Genomic DNA, 20,032 nt, shown 5'->3' on the forward strand with positions numbered 1-20,032 from the left:
CAATAATATTCCAACCGGACGATTGCAATGTTTTGAAAAACGTTTTGGAACACAGTTAACTCTCACGTGAATGTGCGCCAATGAACGCCAGTACCTTCCTGAGTCAACAACTTCCAACTTCCTCTGTTCGCTCTCAGTTCATCATAGACGCCTCAAACAACTTTCTAAAGACTGTTGACATCTAGTGGAAGCCTTAGGAAGTGCAAAATGAACCCTAAGTCACCGTGTGTTGGATAGGCAATGACTTGAAAGGACTACAAGCACCAGAATTCTCACTTCCTGGTCAGATTTTTAAATTTAAATTTACGTCATTTAGCAGACGCTCTTATCCAGAGCGACTTACAGTAGTGAATGCATACATTTCAATTCATACCTTTTTTTCTTTTCTTTTTTTTCCCCCTCGTACTGGCCCCCCGTGGGAATCAAACCCACAACCCTGGCGTTGCAAACACCATTGCAAACACCATGCTCTACCAACTGAGCCACAGGGAGGCCATTTTTCTCAGGTTTTTGCCTGCCATATAAGTTCTGTTATACTCACAGACATCATTCAAACAGTTTTAGAAACGTCAGAGTGTTTTCTATCCAAATCTACTAATAATATGCATATTCTAGTTCCTGGGCCCGAGTAGTAGGCCGTTTAATTTGGGTACGTTTTTCATCCGGCCGTGAAAATACAGCTAGAGAGGTTAACTGGTATCTGTTCCTCAGTAACTGGTCTCTGTGCCTCTGTAACTGTTCTCCCTCACTCTTTAACTGTTATCTGTCTTTCAGTAACTGGTCTCTATCCTTCAGTAACTGCTGTCTCTCCCTCAGTAACTGGTCTCTCTCCCTCAGTAACTGGTCTCTCTCCCTCAGTAACCTCCCTCTGTAACTGGCCTCTCTCCCTCAGTAAGTGATCTCTCTCCCTCAGTAACTGGTCTCTCTCACTCAGTAACTGGTCTCTCTCCCTCAGTAACTGGTCTTTCTCACTCAGTAAATGGTCTCTCTCCCTCAGCAACTGGTCTCGCTCCTTTAGTAACTGGTCTCTCTCACTCTTTAACTGGTTTCTGTTCTGCCTGCACTGATCTCTCTCCTTCAGCAGCTGGTTTCTGTCTGTACACAGGTCAGTGATACCACTACTGGTATCTGGCTGGTCTCTGTCATGCGCCAGGCCAGTGGTGTTGTAACAGGCCTCTACTTGGTCTCTCTCTTCTGTGGAGCCGGCTAAAATAACACATCTGGAGTCGGGTAATGTTTTCCCTAGATGCTGATCTTGTGTCAGTTTTGCATTTTCCCCTGGTAAATGGTTAAGGTGAGAATTGGGGGAGGAGAAGTTGGTCCTAGATCTCAATTCTCTATTGATGATGTCTACAGTTTTATGTTTGTTTCAAACTACAGGTCCCACTAGCTATGTAACGTCAAGTCTCATCTGTAACTGGTCTCTTGTGATACTTTCTGTAGTGAGAAAATGAAATACAAGTTATGTTCCAAATTGCACCCTATTCCTGTCAGCCTATTCTGGTCAAAAGTAGTGTACTAAACAGAAATAGGGTGCCATTTGGGACACAGCGTCACTCACAGAAAGCCAGTCTCAGGGAGATGATGAGAGTGACTTGTAGAACACACAGCACTCCTAAACACACAGCTGCCAGCCTGTAGAGTCTTGTTCTTCCATCTGCAGAGGAACATGCACGAACACACACTAACACACCCACACGCACGCACACACACACACACACACACACACACATATCTTACATCATTAACGCTGACAACTGAACCAAGTGTAAATCAAAACTAGATGTTGAACTGATGTCTGTGCCCAGTGGGATGATTTTACCAACTGAGACACAGAAGAAAATCTATCAAAACTTCACTAGTGTTGTTTTATTATATGGTTTTAGTGTTTGTCTAGTTATGTGTGTGTGTGTCACAGGAGGTTGGTGGCACCTTCATTGGGGAGGATGTGCTTGTGTTAATGAATGGAGCGGAATAGGTGGACAACACCAGAATGAAGGGTTGGATCATAAATCACCTTCCAAAAACATTAAAAAGAAGAAGAAAGATGTCAGGGAACAGAATAACCAAGGGATGGAGAGGACGTTATACACAACAGTCTGGTCTTTAACTGTGCGTCCCAAATGGCATCCTTTTTCCCTATGTAGTGCACTATTTAGAGAATAGGGTGCAATTAAGGACACATATCAAGTCTCCTTCTTATTGGTGGATAGAGCCTGGAAACATCCTGTCACCTGCTGTGGTCCACAGACAGAGAACAGAGAGGGAGAGGGTGGAGACCCCATTAGACACCATGATGAGTGTGTAGCAGACAGGTCCTCTGGTGCTTGGTGTTGCCATTGGTCACCTACACGTTGTACCTTGTACAGTGAAGGTTGTGAGTCATTCTCACCTTTCATTAGCATTGTTTTAGTTTGTGTGTATGAGTGTGCCCTCTCAGTATCCAATCACATTCAATCAGGAAGCTGGTAGACCTTGTTAAAGACAATTGTTCCTTTTTTATTCAAAAGTGACTTTGTTATTCTTATTATTAAAGTGATAAACATAGGTTCATAATTGGACCCACTTTTTTTGTACTAAGCATAAGCCTATGGCAAATCACATGACATGTTTCTAATAAAAATAATGAAAAATAATTTTCCAGAGTACAGTATGTCTACATACCCTCCTCTAAATCTAAACAAAATGATTTGTCTTATTTTTTCTCTCTTCCTCCTCTGTCTCTCTCTGACACTAAGGCTCTATCTCAATTAGGCAGAGAGGACTCTAAGAAAGATTATCTCCTCTCCTCCTTTCAACCCTATTAGAGGAGAAGGTCCAAGATCCCTCCCCTGTCATACCACTATTTCACCTCTATGTTGAGTTCATCTCTCACTTTAACCACTAGGTGGAATCATCACTTCTTCAGGCTAGGGTCCTTTTTTCTGAATTTCCGCCTGACTGACGTGCCCAAAGTAAACTGCCTGTTACTCAGGCCCAGATTCCAGGATATGCATATAATTGGTACCATTGGATAAAAAAACACTTTGAAGTTTGTAGAAATGTTAAAATAATGTATGAGACTATAAGAGATATATATGGTAGGAGAAAATCCAAAGACAAACCAACCAGATTTTTTTTTGGAGAGCCCATGCTCCTACAATGGAAGGTATGGGGTCATATACAAATCCAGCTCATAGATTGCAATTCCTATGGTTTCCACTAGATGTCAACAGTCTTTGTTCAGGGTTTCAGGCTTGTTTCTTCCCAAACAAGAAAGAATTTTGAGTGTTAGTACTGGGAATCAGAGTTGGAAATCAGTCTGTGCAATTACGATGAAGAGGACGCGCACTTGTTAATTTTGCTTTTCTATTGAACATACTTCTTTCTGTATGAAATATTATAGTTTAATTACATTTTAGGGTACCTGAGGATTAAATAGAAATGTATTTTGACTTGTTTTAACAAAGTTTAGCGGTAGATTTTTGGATTCCTTTCTCTGCATGTTGAACGAGTGTATTACTCAAATCAGTGGCGCCAACTAAACATACTTTTTTGGATATAAAGAAGGATTTTATCTAATGTTGTAGCTGGGACCCTTTGGATTGAAAATCAGATTTTTTTTTTAAAGTAAGTGAATATTTCATCGCTATTTGTGATTTTATGAAGCCTTGTGCTGGTTGAAAAATGTTGATGTGGGGCGCCGTCCTCAAACAATTGCATGGCATGCTTTCGCGGTAAAGCCTATTGTAAATCGGACAATATAGTTAGATTAACAAGAATTTAAGCTTTTAACCAATATAAGATACTTGTATGTACCTAAATGTTTAATATCCATACTTTTTATGATTATTTATTTGAATTGCGCGCCCTCCAATTTCACAGGAAGTTGTCGACAGCTGTCCGGCTAGCGCGATGCTTAGCCTTAAGTGTTAACCATTCAGGACCAATTCCAACGTTTTAAAATAATAACTATATGAGAGAGAGATCGAGAGAAAGCGAGAGAGGGCCTACAACAGCACCTAGATCTTCTGCACAGATTCTGCCAGACCTGGGCCCTGACAGTAAACCTCAGAAAGACCAAAATAATGGTGTTCCAAAAAAGGTCCAGTTGCCAGAACCACAAATACAAATTCCATCTTGACACCGTTGCCCTACAGCCCACAAAAAACTATACATACCTTGGCCTAAACATCAGCGCCACAGTTAACTTCCACAAAGCTGTGAATGTTCTGAGAGACAAGGCAAGAAGGGCCTTCTATGCCATCAAAATGAACATAAAATTCGACATACCAATTAAGATCTGGCTAAAAAAACTTGAATCAGTTATAGAACCAGTTGCCCTTTATGGTCTGGGGTCCGCTCACTAACCAAGAATTCACAAAATGGGACAAACACCAAATTGACACTCTGCATGCAGAAATCAGCAAAAATATTGTCCATGTACAATGTAAAACACCAAATAATGCATGCAGAGCATAATTTTGCCGATACCCGCTAATTATCAAAAAACAGAAAATATCCATTAAATTCTACAACCACCTAAAACGAAGCAATTCCCAAACCTTCCATAACAAAGCCATCACCTACAGAGAGATTAACCTGGAGAAGAGTCCCCTAAGCAAGCTGGTCCTGGGGCTCTGTTCACAAACACAAACAGACCTCACAGAGTCCCAGGACAGCAACACAATTAGACCCAACCAAATCCTGAGAAAACAAAACAATAATTACTTGACACACTGGAAAGAATTAACAAAAAACAGAGCAAACTAGAATGCTATTTGGCCCTAAACAGAGAGTACACATTGTCAGAATACCTGACCACTGTGACTGACCCAAATTTAAGGAAAGCTTTGACTATGTAGAGACTCAGTGAGGATAGCCTTGCTATTGAGAAAGGCCACCGTAGGCAGACCTGGCTCTCAAGAGAAGACAGGCTATGTGCACACTGCCCACAAAATAAGGTGGAAACTGAGCTGCACTTCCTTACCTCCAATTCCTAACCCCCTGCCAAATGTATGACCATATTAGAAACACATATTTCCCTCAAATTACACAGATCCACAAAGAATTTGAAAACAAACCAGATTTTGATAAACTCCCATATCTATTGAGTGAAATACCACAATGTGCCATCACAGCAGCAAGATTTGTGACCAGTTGCCAGAAGACAAGGGCAACTAGTGAAGAACAAGCACCATTGTAAATACAACCCATATTTATGTTTATTTATTTTCCCTTTTGTACATTAACCATTTGCACATCGTTACAACACTGTATATATACATAATATGACATTTGAAATGTCTTTATTCTTTTGGAACTTCTGTGAGTGTAATGTTAAATGCTCATTTTTATTGTTTATTTCATTTTTGTATATTATCTACTTCACTTGCTTTGTCAATGTTAACATGTGTTCCCATGACCATAAAGGCTGTTTAATTGATTTGAAATTAATTGAGAGAGAGAGACACAGAGATACACAGAGAGACACAGAGAGACACACAGAGACACACAGAGACACACAGAGACACAGGGAGAGAGAGACAGATAGAATGTTTGTTACTGTGGGTTATTGTTACACCCCTTTCTCACAGATCCAGTTGTTATTTGTGCCACATTTGTCATCATTCCATGTCTGTACAGGGTCATCTTGTCCATAGTATATCTCAACACATTCCTCCTGCCCAGAGAACAGACCACCATTATCAGGCTGTCCTGTCCCCCAGTACCTAAACAACACAGAGAACCAGACAGTCAGACACTGTGGTAAAAACATCCTCCTCAATTATACACATAGTCCTACGTTTTTACAGTTTTAAAGACACACTCTGTAAGATGATCATACCATTATTAAGAATGGGCCATCAAAACATTTCGCTACATTCATATGTAAATATTACCTAGTTTCTATAATACATCTATAGTTCTCTTCAATGACATTCATGAGTGAAAACATACCTTTTTATGAACATGATTGGAAGCAAAATATCTTTATTGTTTTTTATCTCCATATCACCTGGTAAAATGGTCAAATCTCTCACCCTGTGGTCAGTGATGTGCCGTCCACCCACTTCCAGGTCTTCTCAGTGACAGAGTCAGTCAGACCAATCCAGGCTCTCATGTGGAGGTTGAAGACAAATGTCTGTTGTCGAGAAAGATAAAGATTATTTCACATTTGATATATTTATAAAATACTGCACACATATTAGTGTACTGATGAAAAGTATACTTGCTTCACCTCTCTCTCTCTCTCTCTCTCTGCTGTTTATGATAACCTGGTCTCCTCCTCTCTCCAGACAGTCCTGTTTGCTCGCCTCCCAGGTTTTCTTCTCAGTAGAAACTGGAGTCAAAGTATCTCCATCCCTCCTGACAATGCTGCTCTGTTGAAGAGCAAAGTTGAACACATTGAGAAACTTAGCCAGTATCTCTATACTCATAAACCCATTGATATATAGTTATTGTTGATTTTACTTTTAATTTATCAGAGTTTATATCTCAAAAAGCTTTACCTGAATATGGCCTTTCTCTTCAGTCAGGTTGTTGTATCTGGTCTGTAGCTGGTCTCTCTCTTTAGTCAGGTTGTTGTATCTGGTCTGTAGCTGGTCTCTCTCTGCAGTTGTGTTGGTCTTATAAAGGTAAAAACTCTGTGACAAGATTTTCCTTTTATCCTCAGAATCTTTGATGGCTCTGTTATCTACAAAATATAAACATAAGGTTATGGTCCATTATTAGGAGCAGTGTCTGCTGTCTCTTCTCTCTTGGTGCTGGTCTCACCGTCTCAGGGTGTCTGCACTGATGTAGATATCCACAATCCTCTCCTCCACCTCACCTCTGTCAAACTTGACCTTCTAGTTCATATCTGGTTCAGCATAGATGACCTTTGACATCTTTAACAATGCCTGGGTCTTTCTTTCTATGTAGGTCTACTGCAGGGGCGAAAAGCTGATATCAACTTTGGATTGGACAATTACATGACATTTTTTCAAGAGCAATTCCTGAGGGGGACACCAAAAGTAGTGCTGTAACACATAGGCTACGTTGTAATATGTTAAATGTAATATGTTAAATGTATATTGAGGAACCATAATTACTAGAACTGGATAATTGATAGGTACAGTAGTTAATTGAAGGGTTGTCCCAACTTTTAAATCATTATAATACAACTACTAATAATAGTTATAGCAGTGTTCCTTATCAGTCCAGTATGTATGCAGGTATTTGTATTTACAACCAGCAATACCAAGAAAGGCCAGTAGGTGGTAATGGTACACTGTGTATGGGTGCAGTTTTCGTAAATACAATGAACATGGTGTGATCTCATCTAAAAGAATCTCTATTGAGAACCATCACAAAGTTGGACTCCATATTGAATTTACATTTATATTTATATTTTACTTTTTCTGATACATTCATATAGTCATTAAATATGTGCCACTGGCCTGAGTCTACTACAATAGCTTTACAAGAACAAAAAGCTCAAAATAAGTACAGTTGTAAAAGCAAAATAACTACTTCAGTGAATAACCCAATTTTATCAACCAAAATATCCTTCAAAAATACTTATTTATTGCTCAGTCAGTGCCTCAACTCTTCAAACAGCAGCTATGGACAAGTAAAGTAAAATAAAATAACATAAAATAAATAATTAGTAAGTGTACTGTCATGTACTAAAAACTGAAAACGACTAAACAAAAGCACAAATATCATTCTATACAGTAGGGGTTCTCAAACAGGGGTCCGTGGACCCCTAGGGGTCCCTGGTGTAATTGCAAAGGGCCCATGAAATAAAAAAGTGTAATGAACGTATTCAGCACCACAAGGATTCCAGTAACTTTACATATAATATAGAGGGGTTGGAGGTCCCTGAGGACCATTCTAAACGTTGCCCACCTTGCCTCAAAATATGCAGGGGTACCAGTACCCCAAAAAAGTTGAGAACCACTGCTATACACACTACTGAACAGAAGAAACAAACATATGTTGGTAGGTTTCAAAGGATCCAACAAATTGCTGGCAGATATTTTCCCTCAAGACTATCCAGCCTGTCTTTATGTACAGTACAGACAACTACGGCCGTTCAGTTTCTCTTGGTCCATGCTGGCCCGTAGCCAAGTCTTTAACCTGCGGAGTGCACTGAAACTCCTCTCAGCCTCACTTGAAGACACTGGCACCACAAACAAAATTCTGATCAGCACCTCAACTTGGTCAAACAACCCCCTGCACCTCCACTGGAAGCCTCCTGAGGACCTCTGCTGCCTTTCCACTGCTGCTACAGGGGTATTTGTTGCAAAAGAGAGGGATCTGCACTGAAAGACAATCTATGTTCAGCTCAGGGTACTGATCTAAAGACTCATCCAACTCCCCCGTGAGAAACACTCTTTCCAACTTTTGCAGGATGTTTAGACTGTCCTGGTCAAAACGGTCGCCAAACTGAACCTCCACACCGTCCAACACTTAAAAACATATTCTGCCCTATAGTGATCCACTGCTTTGCCAGCAAATCGTCTTGAGTGTGTCTCAATGGATTCAATAGAGTCAATCAATGTTGTTGCTTTCTCATACAGTGCAAGGTAGCTTTCGTCATTTCTGCTGTTTACCCCACCGCTGGATAACTGGGCACTGACTGGATTTAACTGGTGTGCTGTTACAGTTACAAAGTGGTGGTGGGTTTGGCAGTTTTGATGTGCTGTGAATTTTTCAATGGCTTTTATACCAGTTCCTAAATCCTGCACTAATGAAGGCAACATCCGCTCTTCAGCCAAAAGATGGCTGGCTTGAAAACCCTTGGCTACAGTGAAAACACAACACTCATTTTATTGATGGATTATAATGTAGCCAGGGGAAATCGCAAAACCATCTCTCTTGAAACCTCAACACTCTGTTGGCAAGAGTTTGCGGTTCTATAAATTGTGCGTGTGGCTCATATGGTTTTGTGCCATCACTGAGGTAACTGGACAATGCTGTGCCACTGTCCCTTATACTGGTGCTGCTGGCAACAAGGTTCACACCTGGTCCTGCCGTGGCTGTGACACTGTCCTCTGAAGTCTCTCTCCGTGGCTCTTTCCCTTTCACCACCCTCACTGACTCACAGTCTGTCTCCTAGAAAAGCAATAAGGTGTTTGCCATACTCCTAACTACTGGTACCCAAAACTACACAATTAATCACAACAGCAATACCATTGCCTTTAACAAATCTTAGTTCAGTCACCAGTTTAAGTTGAGAGTGGGGGTATCCATGGCATTTTCCAATTATGTCCCAATTTTACAAGTCTAAAAAAGAGAGAACCTTTCATAATGTTGCCAAACAAAGACTCAACAAACTTACCTGAGACTCCATGTCTCTGCCAGTCTGTTCCTGCCTGTTAGTCTCTGCCAGTCTGTCCCTGCCCATCTGTCCCCAGCTCTGCTGTCTGTGTGCCATCTGTTGCCTGCTCTGCCTAATGACATCATTATGAAACATGTCCATTATCATTTCACTTCTTTCTTATGAACATTTTATCAACAAGTCTTTGAGATATTAGGCTAGAAGGGGGTTCTTACTTTGCATTTTGGTGTACTGAATATACCCTTGATGTCTGTCTTTTTTCTGTCATTTTTCTACCTGGCTGGCTGGCTACACGCACACACACACACACACACAGTGTGCAGGTTATTTACAGTAAGAGATGGGCTTCTATCATCTATTATCTTCTATATGGGTTTCTATTATTTATTATCTTCTATTTGGGCTTCTATCATCTTCTATCATTCTATATGGGCTTCTATCATCTTCTATCATTCTAGATGGGCTTCGATCTAAAAGGTAGCTAGCTGGTCAGCTAGCAAATATGAAACGGATTGCAGTGACAAGGGTTGACAACTGTATGAGTTCACCATTTACACAACGTATGCTGCAACCTTTTGTAATTGTAATATAGTTTATGTTTTATATTGGCTGGCTTCCAACAATAGCTGAATTTGCAGAGCTAGCGAGCACCAATACCGTTTCTGTGGTGTTTGCTATAATCTTTGTTATCGTCAGTTTACTCCAAGATCGGCACACAGGTGCTTCAAAGTCCCCTAGCGTCAATTTAGTGTTTTGCAACGAGACCATTAAAGATATTTAAGACAATGGTAGAAAAGAGTGTAGTTCTGTTTGGAGTTCAGTTTATCGTTAACCTTATCACAGGGACTTCGAAGCACTACAGCTGCATGCTGATCTTGGAATAAACTGACGACTGCAAAGATTCCATCTTTGACCACGCCACATAAATTGAATAGGTACTAGCTAGCTTGCTAGCTAATGTTTTCTTTAGTTTGCCCGCTAGCTTTGCAAATGTAGCTATTGTGTGTGTGAACCCTGCCAACATAAAACAACATCGCTATGGTGAGATTGAGTGGGTCAACCTCACGTTAGTTATGTGCATTGAGGGCCTTTTAGACGGTAGACATGAACCCACTGTTACCTTACGAGCTAAGGAACACTACATTGCATTGCTAGCTTCTCTCATTGACTCAAATTCAAATAGCTGCAAAAACTGGTTGATGTTACTGTAGCTAGCTAGCAAACATAAGCTAACCGCTAGCTATCATAGAGAGTGATCTGTAATTTAATGCAGCGAAAATGAGGTCTGGTGACGGTTATAAATGTGTTTTCTTGTATTGAGTGGTAGAAGTAAAGAAATGTCTAACATATCCTTTGTTTGAACTACTTACTGGAGGTCAACCACCAACAACAGACTCTGTCAGACTCCCACACATGCACAGTACCTGCATCATGTGCCACTGCTGGGGGGTGGGAGGCAGTGGATCAAACCATTGTGAGGCAAAGGGCAGGGGGTCGCAATCTTTTGAAACTTAAAAACACACTATTAAGTGGTTATAATCTGCACAAGTGCTTTCATTGCGAATTATTAATATTATTGATATTACATAGTTATGTTTACAGTGATATATTGGGGGGACAAATCATATTTTTCCCAGGATGGGGGGGTCGTGTCCCCTCCGTCCCCCCTGGGATTTCCGCCTATGGTCTACTATACATTAAGTCTCTGCTTCTAGAATTAATGTGGTGGTCTTCCAACATGGCCGCCTGCAGGCGTTGTACGTCAACTGCAGGCCCTCTATACGTTAAGTTTATGCTTCTAGTGATATCTCTGTCTCTGAGTCATCTGTGTGTCTCTGTCTGTGTGTATTGTAGGTATTAACTCTAGGGAAGTATCAGCAAAATGACACGGGTAGTTGTGGCTATGCTAATACAAAAAATGGAACAAGTTTGCAAACATTTGTGCATACTTGTGTGCGTGCTTGTATGTGTGTGAGAGATACAGTGGTTATTGTTAAAGCTTTTTCTGTGGCACAATAAAAATGATTCCATTTCTCTACATGGTCATCATGTCCAGAGTATATCTCAACACAGTCCTCCTGCCCAGGGAATGGGACTTACTATTTGTGATGATGGACAGGACACTATAATACCAGGAAGGGGAAGTGAAGAACAATGGCTAGCTGTTAACATCTGTTAAATATCATATGTAACACCCCCAAGATAATTCAGGGAGTTTCCAGAACTCCCCCTTCCTTTCACCTTTCTGCTGATTTTAGACCCTCTGTTTAGTCCCAAATATACATTAACATGTTCAGGAGGTCCAGGACTACAAACATGGGTCATTATAATGTCCAGACAATAGATTTGACACGACAAATTGCTCCAAGTGGATATTGAGGGTGGGTAGGCTTAACCAGTGAGGATGAGATTTTGAGTGACAACTGTTTGAAAATATCCACTTCACTCTTTTGGGACCGTTATATGGGAACAGCAGTCAAATATGAGGATTTGATATTGTATGTGACTTGACAACAAAGACTGACGGTCAAAGATGACTTAGTAACATCCTTTGAGATCCTTTGATAACTCTACTACAGTCATTGAATGGTGACACAGTCAACTCCTATACAGTGATTATAATGGTGGTTTGGTACTGTGGAGAATGTTTGCACCAGGCCTAAATTGGAGCATGTAAATATATGTAGATACATTTGAATTGAACATTATTTGTACGCACAAAGTCAAATGTCCTAACTTCATGTTGACTCTGATGATGTGTCAAACATAACTACTGGTACACAGGAAGCTACAAACAGGAAATAATTAGGACTTTTATTAATATGATACAACAAACAAATACAACAATAGGTGCATTTGAATGCGTGTGTGTACCTGCATGCATGTGTGCGTGCGTGTATGAAAATGTGAGAGAGAGAGAGAGAATGAAGAACAAAGTTGTGTGCAGTGTAAACTGCTGTATGGGTTATAGTATGTTGTCATGGTGATGTTAAACCACTTTCTCGCAAATCCAGTTGAGTTTCTTGTCACATGACATGTCATTCCATGCCGTAAGTGGAATCCAATCTTTATGTATCTCAACACAGTCCTCCTCCCCACTAGGATCTTCACTATCAGGCTGCTTGTCATTCCAGTACCTACAGGGTTAAAAACCATCAGATATAATGTTTAATACCAGTACCTACAGGGTTAACAACAGTCAGATGTCATGTTTAATACCAGTACCTACAGGGTTAAAAACAATCAGATAGCATGTTTAATACCAGTTCCTACAGGGTTAAAAACAGTCAGATATCATGGTTAATACCAGTTCCTACAGGGTTAAAAACAGTCAGATATCATGGTTAATACCAGTACCTACAGGGTTAAAAACAGTCAGATATCATGGTTAATACCAGTACCTACAGGGTTAAAAACAGTCAGATATCATGTTTAATACCAGTACCTACAGGGTTAAAAACAGTCAGATATCATGGTTAATACCAGTACCTACAGGGTTAAAAACAGTAAGATATCATGGTTAATACAAGTACCTACAGGGTTAAAAACAGTCAGATATCATGGTTAATACCAGTACCTACAGGGTTAACAACAGTCAGATATCATGGTTAATATCTGTACCTACAGGGTTAAAAACAGTCAGATATCATGGTTAATACCAGTACCTACAGGGTTAACAACAATAAGACATCATAATACGAAATACTATGTAGACATTTGTCATCTGATAGTTAACTGTGTTGACTGCTATCATCAATATCAGTAACCTGCATAGAAAAAGGTTGAAAGGAGCCTTATTGACAGATTAGTTATCATCTCTCACCTTGTGGTCAGTGGGGTGTCATCCACCCATTTCCAGGTCCCCTCATTAACAGAGTCAGTCAGACCAATCCAGACTCTCTTCTTGAGGTTGAAGAGAAATGTCTGTTGTTGAGAAAGATAAATAAACAGATGTTTATGTTTGATCATATCTACCCCCTGCACACCCTCTCCCTCTCCCTCTCACCTGTTCCATATCACTGTTTATGATCACCAGGTCTGCTCCTCTCTTCAGACAGTCCTCTCTGCTCTCCTTCCAGGTTTTAGACTCAGTTGACAGGAAGTACCAACTGGATTCAAACTTCTGCCAGCCTTCAAGACAGGTTTGAAAATAATGATGAAAATACAAATTTCCTTCAATTTATCACACTGGACACTTAATGAAAGAACACAGACTCATGATCAGTTGTGTATTGTTAATGATAATTTATTACTGTAGGTTTACTCACCGAGATTGGTAAGCCACCTGCTAAGAAAATCTCTCTCAGTCTGTAGGTTGGCTCTCTCTTTAGTCAGGTTGTTGTAACTGGTCTGTAGCTGGTCTCTCTCTTTAGTCATGGTGTTGTAACTGGTCTGTAGCTGGTCTCTCTCTTTAGTCAGGGTGTTGTAACTGGTCTGTAGCTGGTCTTTCTCTTTAGTCAGGGTGTTGTAACTGGTCTGTAGCTGGTCTCTCTCTTTAGTCAGGTTGTTGTAGCTGGTCTGTAGCTGTTCTATCTCTGCAGATGAGTTGGTCTTATAGGCTAAGAAGCTCTTAGAGACCCCATCATCTGTTATAACAACAAAGTGCATCAATAAAATAGATCATCTGGTGAATTGTAGGTGAATGCTAGTGAATTGTAGGAATTGTAACTTAAGACGTACAGTAGACAGACAGGCCTATGATCCCAGCCAGTAGGAGAACACACAGCAGCCCCAGACACACTGCAGCAACTCTGGAGGATCTCTTCCCTGAGCTATCAGGCTCTGTGGACACAGGTACTGTACATAGCATCAATGAGAAACAATCACACTTTAAAGTGATGTTTTCTCACCCCATCTCTCTTCCTGTTGAGGGGGACTTGTGGTTGTTAAAGATACAGCTTCACACATTAACAGGAAATATAGTGACCAGTTACAGTTATCTCCTAGCCTTGCTAACGTTAGCCAGCTAGCTAATGTTAGTAGAATACATATGTTTAGGACATTCGTAACATATTGTACCTTTTGCAAATTCGTAACATATACAAATTGTAATTCGTAACATATCATACAAAATGTAATTCGTAACATCATAGACATTGTAATTTATAACATACAAAATGGATCATGGACATCCACAAATTGATATATGTCATATGAAACCTATCATATTACACTAAATGGAGTGACTCGGATTTACGTTCAGAATAATAAAAAAATGCAATGAGACTAGGTTGGAAATACACAGTGGTGAGTTACAGTACATACTGTCAGACTTTATCAGCATAGTAATTACTAGACTACAAGAAAAACACAGAGAGAGAGTTTCCAATCATGTTCCTAAAAGTATATGTTTTGACTCATGGATGTCATTCCATGAGAACTGTAGATGTATCATAGAAGCCAAGTACTATTTGCATTTAAAAATGTAATGGAAAGAGAGAGAGAAAAAAAATGTGTTGATAATGGTATGCTCATCTTTGACAGTGTCTTTAATGCTGTAAAAACATAGGACTAGATGACCCTGTAAAGACATGGAATGATTACAATTGTGGAAAATATCAAAACTGGATCTGTGAGAAAGTGATGTAAAATCAACCTACCATGACAACGTCTCTCTCTCTCTCTCTCTCTCTCTCTCTCTCTCTCTCTCTCTCTCTCTCTCTCTCTCTCTCTCTCTCTCTCTCTCTCTCTCTCTCTCTTCCACCCCCCTCTCTCTCTGTCATGTTGATGGTGGAATACAGTGCTGAAAGGTTAAGTGATGATTCCACCTAGTGGTTAAAGTGAGAGAGGAAGTCACCATAGAGGTGAAATAGTGGTATGACAGACTTACCTATGGGCTCTTTCTCAACTAATATTTCCTCAATTGCTCCTCACATCTTCTCTCCTCCCCTCCTACTCAAAACTCATTGGAGAATACAATCCTAGGGGGGTGACCTTGGACCTTCTGCTCTAATAGGGTTGAGTGTGTATTACCTGAGTACGGATCTCCTGGTCCATTATTAGGAGCAGTGTCTGCTGTCTTCTCACTGACGTAGATATCCACAATCCTCTCCTCCATCTCAACTCTGTCAAACTTGACCTTCTTGTTCATATCTGGCTCAGCATAGATGACCTTTGACACCTTTAACAATGCCTGGGTCTTTCTTTCTATGTAGGTCTACTATACATTAAGTCTCTGCTTCTAGAATTAATGTGGTGGTCTTCCAACATGGCCACCAGGAGGCGTCGTACGTCAACTGCAAGCCCTCTATACGTTAAGTCTCTGCTTCTAGTGATATCTCCGTCTCGGAGTCATCTGTGTGTCTGTCTGTGTGACTGCTGTAGGTGTTAACTCTAGGGAAGTATCATAAATAAGACACGTGTAGTTGTTGCTATGCTAATACAAAAAATATAACAAGTTTGCCTTCTTGTGTCCGTGCTTGTGTGTGTGTGTATGTGAATGTGTGTGTGTGCGTGTGAGAGATTGTTACAATGGTTATTGATAGACCATTTTCTGCAGCACAATATAAATCATTCCATGTCTCTACATGGTCACCTTGTCCAGAGTATATCTCAACACAGTCCTCCTGCCCAGGGAATGGGACTTGCTATTTGTGATGATGGACAGGACACTATCATACCAGGAAGATATAGATCATAGAGGGGAAGTGGAGAACAAAGGCTAGCTGTTAACATATATTAAATATCATATGTAACAGCCCCAAGATAATTCAGGGAGTTTCCAGAACTCCACCTTCCTTTCACCTTTCTGCTGATTTGGACCCTCTGTTTACTCCCAAATATACATCAACATGTTCAGGAGGTCCAGGACTACAAACATGGGTCATTATAATGTCCATACAATAGATTTGACACTATAAACTGCTCCAAGTGGATATTGAGGGTGTGTAGTCTTAACCAGTGAGGATGAGATGACAACAGTAACCACCGTGGCTCTCCTCTACATTTACCCTTTAGTCATTTTTTAAAATGTTTTTTATTTAAAAAATGTATTTAACTAGGTAAGTATGTTAAGAACAAGTTCTTATTTACAATGACGGCTTACCCCGTTCAAACCTTCCCCTAACCCGGACGACACTGGGCCAATTGTGTGCCGCCCTATGGGACTACCGATCATGGTCGGTTGTTATCTTCTCAGGGCTACGTGGGAAGCTACCATCAGACCCACGGTTCACACTATTCAACAGCCAGTGAAAAATCAGAGCGCCAAATTCAAAACAACAAAATGTCGTAATTCAAAGTTCTCAAACATACGACTACTTTACACTATTTTAAAGATACACTTCTCCTTAATGTAAACACATTGTCCGATTTCAAAAAGGCTTTACGGCGAAAGCATAAAGTTAGATTATGTTAGGACAGTGATAACACAAGAAAAACCACACAGCCATTTTCCAAGCAGGAGAGGGGTCACAAAAACCATAAATTCAGCTAAAATTAATCACTAACCTTTGACGATCTTCATCAGATGACACTCCTAGGACTCAATGTTAGACAATACATGTGTGTTTTGTTCGATAAAGTTCATATTTATATCCAAAAACAGCATTTTACATTGACGCGTGATGTTCAGAAAATATTTTGCCTCCAATACTGGCGGTGAATCAGCACAACAATTTACAAAAATACTCATCATAAACGTTGATAAAATATTAAACTATTAAACTGTTATTCAAGGAATTATAGATGAACATCTCCTTTATGCAACCGCTGTGACAGATTTCAAAAAAGCTTCACGGGGAAAGCACACTGCAATAATCTGAGTACGGCGCTCAGAAAAAGACATCAAGCAATACAGATACCCGCCATTTTGGAGTCATCTAAAATCATAAATAGCATTATAAATATTCACTTACCTTTTGATGATCTTCATCAGAAGGCACTTCCAGGGATCCCAGGTCCAAAATAAATGTTGTTTTGTTCCATAAAGTCCATAATTTATGTCCAAATACCTCTATGTTGTTTACGCGTTCAGTAAGCTACTCCAAATGTAGGAAGCGCAGCCAAAATGTCACGACAAAAAAAGTTATATTTACGTTCGTTGAAACATATCAAACGTTGTTTAGCACCAATCTTTAGGGCCCTTTTAACTTAAAACTTCAATAATATTCCAACCGGACGATTCCAATGTCTTGAAAAATGTTATGGAACATAGCAACCTCATCATGTAAATGCGCGCCAATGAACTCATGTCACCAAATTCCCGGCCTTCTTGTTCGCTCTGTGTTCACAGCAAAAGCCTGAAACTAGGTTCTAAAGACTGTTGACATCTAGTGGAAGCCTTAGGAAGTGTAAAATTAACCCTAAGTCACTGTGTGTTAGACAGGCAATGACTTGAAAAGACTACAAGCACCAGATTTCCAACTTCCTGGTTGGATGTTTTTCAGGTTTTTGCCTGCCATATGAGTTCTGTAATTAAAAAAAAACAACATTTTTAGTCATTTAGCAGACGCTCTTATCCAGAGCGACTTACAGTAGAGTGCATACATTTTTATTACATTTTTACATACTGGCCCGCCGTGGGAATTGAACCCACAACCCTGGCGTTGCAAGCACCATGCTCTACCAACTGAGCTACATCATTCAAACAGTTTTAGAAACTTCAGAGTGTTTTCTATCCAAATCTACTAATTATATGCATATTCTAGTTTCTGGGCAGGAGTAATAACCAGATTAAATCGGGTACGTTTTTTATCCGGCCGTGAAAATACTGCCCCCTATCCCAAACAGTAATAGCGTGTTTTTAAGTTTCAAAAGATTGCGACCCCCCGCCCTTTGCCTCACAATGGTTTGATCCACTGCCTCCCACCCCCCAGCAGTGGCACATGATGCAGGTACTGTGCATGTGTGGGAGTCTGACAGAGTCTGTTGTTGGTGGCTGACCTCCAATAAGTAGTTCAAACAAAGCATAATATGCATATCCTACGTTCTGAGCCCGAGTAGTAGGCCGTTTAATTTGGGTACGTTTTTCATCCAAACTATTCAATACTGCCACCGGTCACAGAAAGGTTAAACAGCCTAGGATTGAACACAGGTCTGTAGAGACGGCTCTTGCACTTCAATGCAGTGCTTTAGACTGCTGCGCCACTCAGCCCCCCCAATTTAGCAGACGCTCTTATCCAGAGTGACTTACAAAAGCAATTATGTTTAAGTGCCTTGCTTAAGGGCACATCGACAGATTTTTCACGTAGTCGGCTCGGGAATTCGAACCAGCAACCTTTCCGTTACTGGCCTAGCGATCTTAACTGCTAGATGTCCTGCCGCCCTCTCTCTTCATGAACCTGATTGGTCGAGGAGATTTTGAGTGACAGCTGGTTGAATGACTGAAAAGATCCACTTCACTTCCCTATTTTGGGACCCATATGGGGGAACAACAATCAAATATGAGCATTTGATATTGTGCTAATATATAACTTGACAACAAACACTGACTGTCAAACATTATTAGGACACACAGCAGCCCCAGACACACTGCAGCAACTCCAGAGGGTCTCTTCCACTACTGAAAATGTACTGAATAACAAATGATTAAAGCTAAATCTTTGGTAATGTGTTCTACTGTATCATCCAGGAACGGGACACATACAGGTCTAGTACTACAGGGTAATCTCACCTGTTTAATGTGTGTGTGTGTGTGTGTGTAATTTGTGTGTGTGTGTGTGTGTGTGTGTGTGTGTGTTCGTGCAATCTTACCTGAAGCAACAACTCCATCTCTTGGACTGGGCTTGAAGGCTATTACGTTGGAATATAATTGGCCATCAATGTCTGTGTTCTTCATTGCATCAGGCTCATCGTCTTCAAATCTATCTTGGATTTCATAGACTCCCTCTGACATCTTAACACACTTGTGGTAAAATACAGTAACTTCTAATTCTAACCTCTACTCTAATATACGTCTGTAGCTATGTCTTCTCCCTGCACTGTCCTGGGTCTGTGTGACTTTAGGTAGTGAAACTCCTTGTCAGTCAACCGCAGTGGATAATAAATTGTGAAATCAACACAACACTGGTCACCACATGACTTCCACCAGCCTTAGTGTGATAATATAATACAAGGTATGATTCCCACCAGCCTTAGTTTGATAATATAATACAAGATATGACTCCCACCAGCCTTAGTTTGATAATATAATACAAGATATTACTCCCACCAGCCTTAGTTTGATAATATAATACATGATATGACTCCCATGAGCCTTAGTTTGATAATAAAATACATGATATGACGCCCACCAGCCTTAGTTTGATAATATAATACACGATATGACTCCCACCAGCCTTAGTTTGATAATATACTACATGATATGACTCCCACCAGCCTTAGTGTGATAATATACTACATGATATGACTCCCACCAGTCTTAGTTTGATAATATACTACATGATATGACACCCACCAGCCTTAGTTTGATAATATAATACATGATTTGACTCCCACCAGTCTTAGTGTGATGATATAATACATGATATGACTCCCACCAGCCTTAGTTTGATAATATACTACATGATATGACTCCCACCAGCCTTAGTGTGATAATATACTACATGATATGACTCCCACCAGCCTTAGTGTGAGAATATACTACATGATATGACTCCCACCAGTCTTAGTGTGATAATATAATACATGATATGACTCCCACCAGCCTTAGTTTGATAATATACTACATGATATGACTCCCACCAGCCTTAGTGTGATAATATACTACATGATATGACTCCCACC

The 20,032-nt window shown here is 40.3% G+C and overlaps 1 protein-coding gene across 2 annotated transcripts; it reads right to left on the bottom strand.

Moving 5' to 3' along the window:
• Positions 1-12,102: 12,102 nt before the first annotated feature.
• On the bottom strand, positions 12,103-19,244 carry LOC106610443 (uncharacterized). 2 transcript variants are annotated; one of them, XM_082978530.1, is made up of 6 exons: positions 19,001-19,244; positions 13,988-14,089; positions 13,576-13,893; positions 13,314-13,438; positions 13,131-13,231; positions 12,103-12,444 (listed from the first exon to the last, which is right to left on the bottom strand). In XM_082978530.1, exons 1-6 carry the CDS (start codon positions 19,140-19,142, stop codon positions 12,297-12,299), a joined length of 936 nt encoding a protein of 311 aa, XP_082834656.1. In that variant the 5' UTR covers positions 19,143-19,244; the 3' UTR covers positions 12,103-12,296. The 2 variants fall into 2 exon arrangements, with proteins under 2 accessions (XP_082834656.1, XP_082834655.1); XM_082978529.1 differs by having other exon boundaries at positions 13,988-14,104; positions 19,001-19,238.
• Positions 19,245-20,032: the final 788 nt, after the last annotated feature.

The sequence above is a fragment of the Salmo salar genome, chromosome 08, assembly GCF_965601325.2.
Source record: "Salmo salar chromosome 08, fSalSal1, whole genome shotgun sequence".
Classification (NCBI taxonomy): Eukaryota; Metazoa; Chordata; class Actinopteri; order Salmoniformes; family Salmonidae; genus Salmo; species Salmo salar.

Bases quoted from the DNA above. Each gene is read 5' to 3' on its own strand.
- LOC106610443 (XM_082978529.1), bottom strand. From the start codon at position 19,142: ATGTCAGAGGGAGTCTATGAAATCCAAGATAGATTTGAAGACGATGAG. The intron at 13,894-13,987 runs GTACGTCTTAAG...TTGTTATAACAG, and splicing joins CATAGGCCTGTCTGTCTACT to ATGATGGGGTCTCTAAGAGC. The intron at 13,232-13,313 runs GTGAGAGGGAGA...TCTCAACAACAG, and splicing joins TAAACAGTGATATGGAACAG to ACATTTCTCTTCAACCTCAA.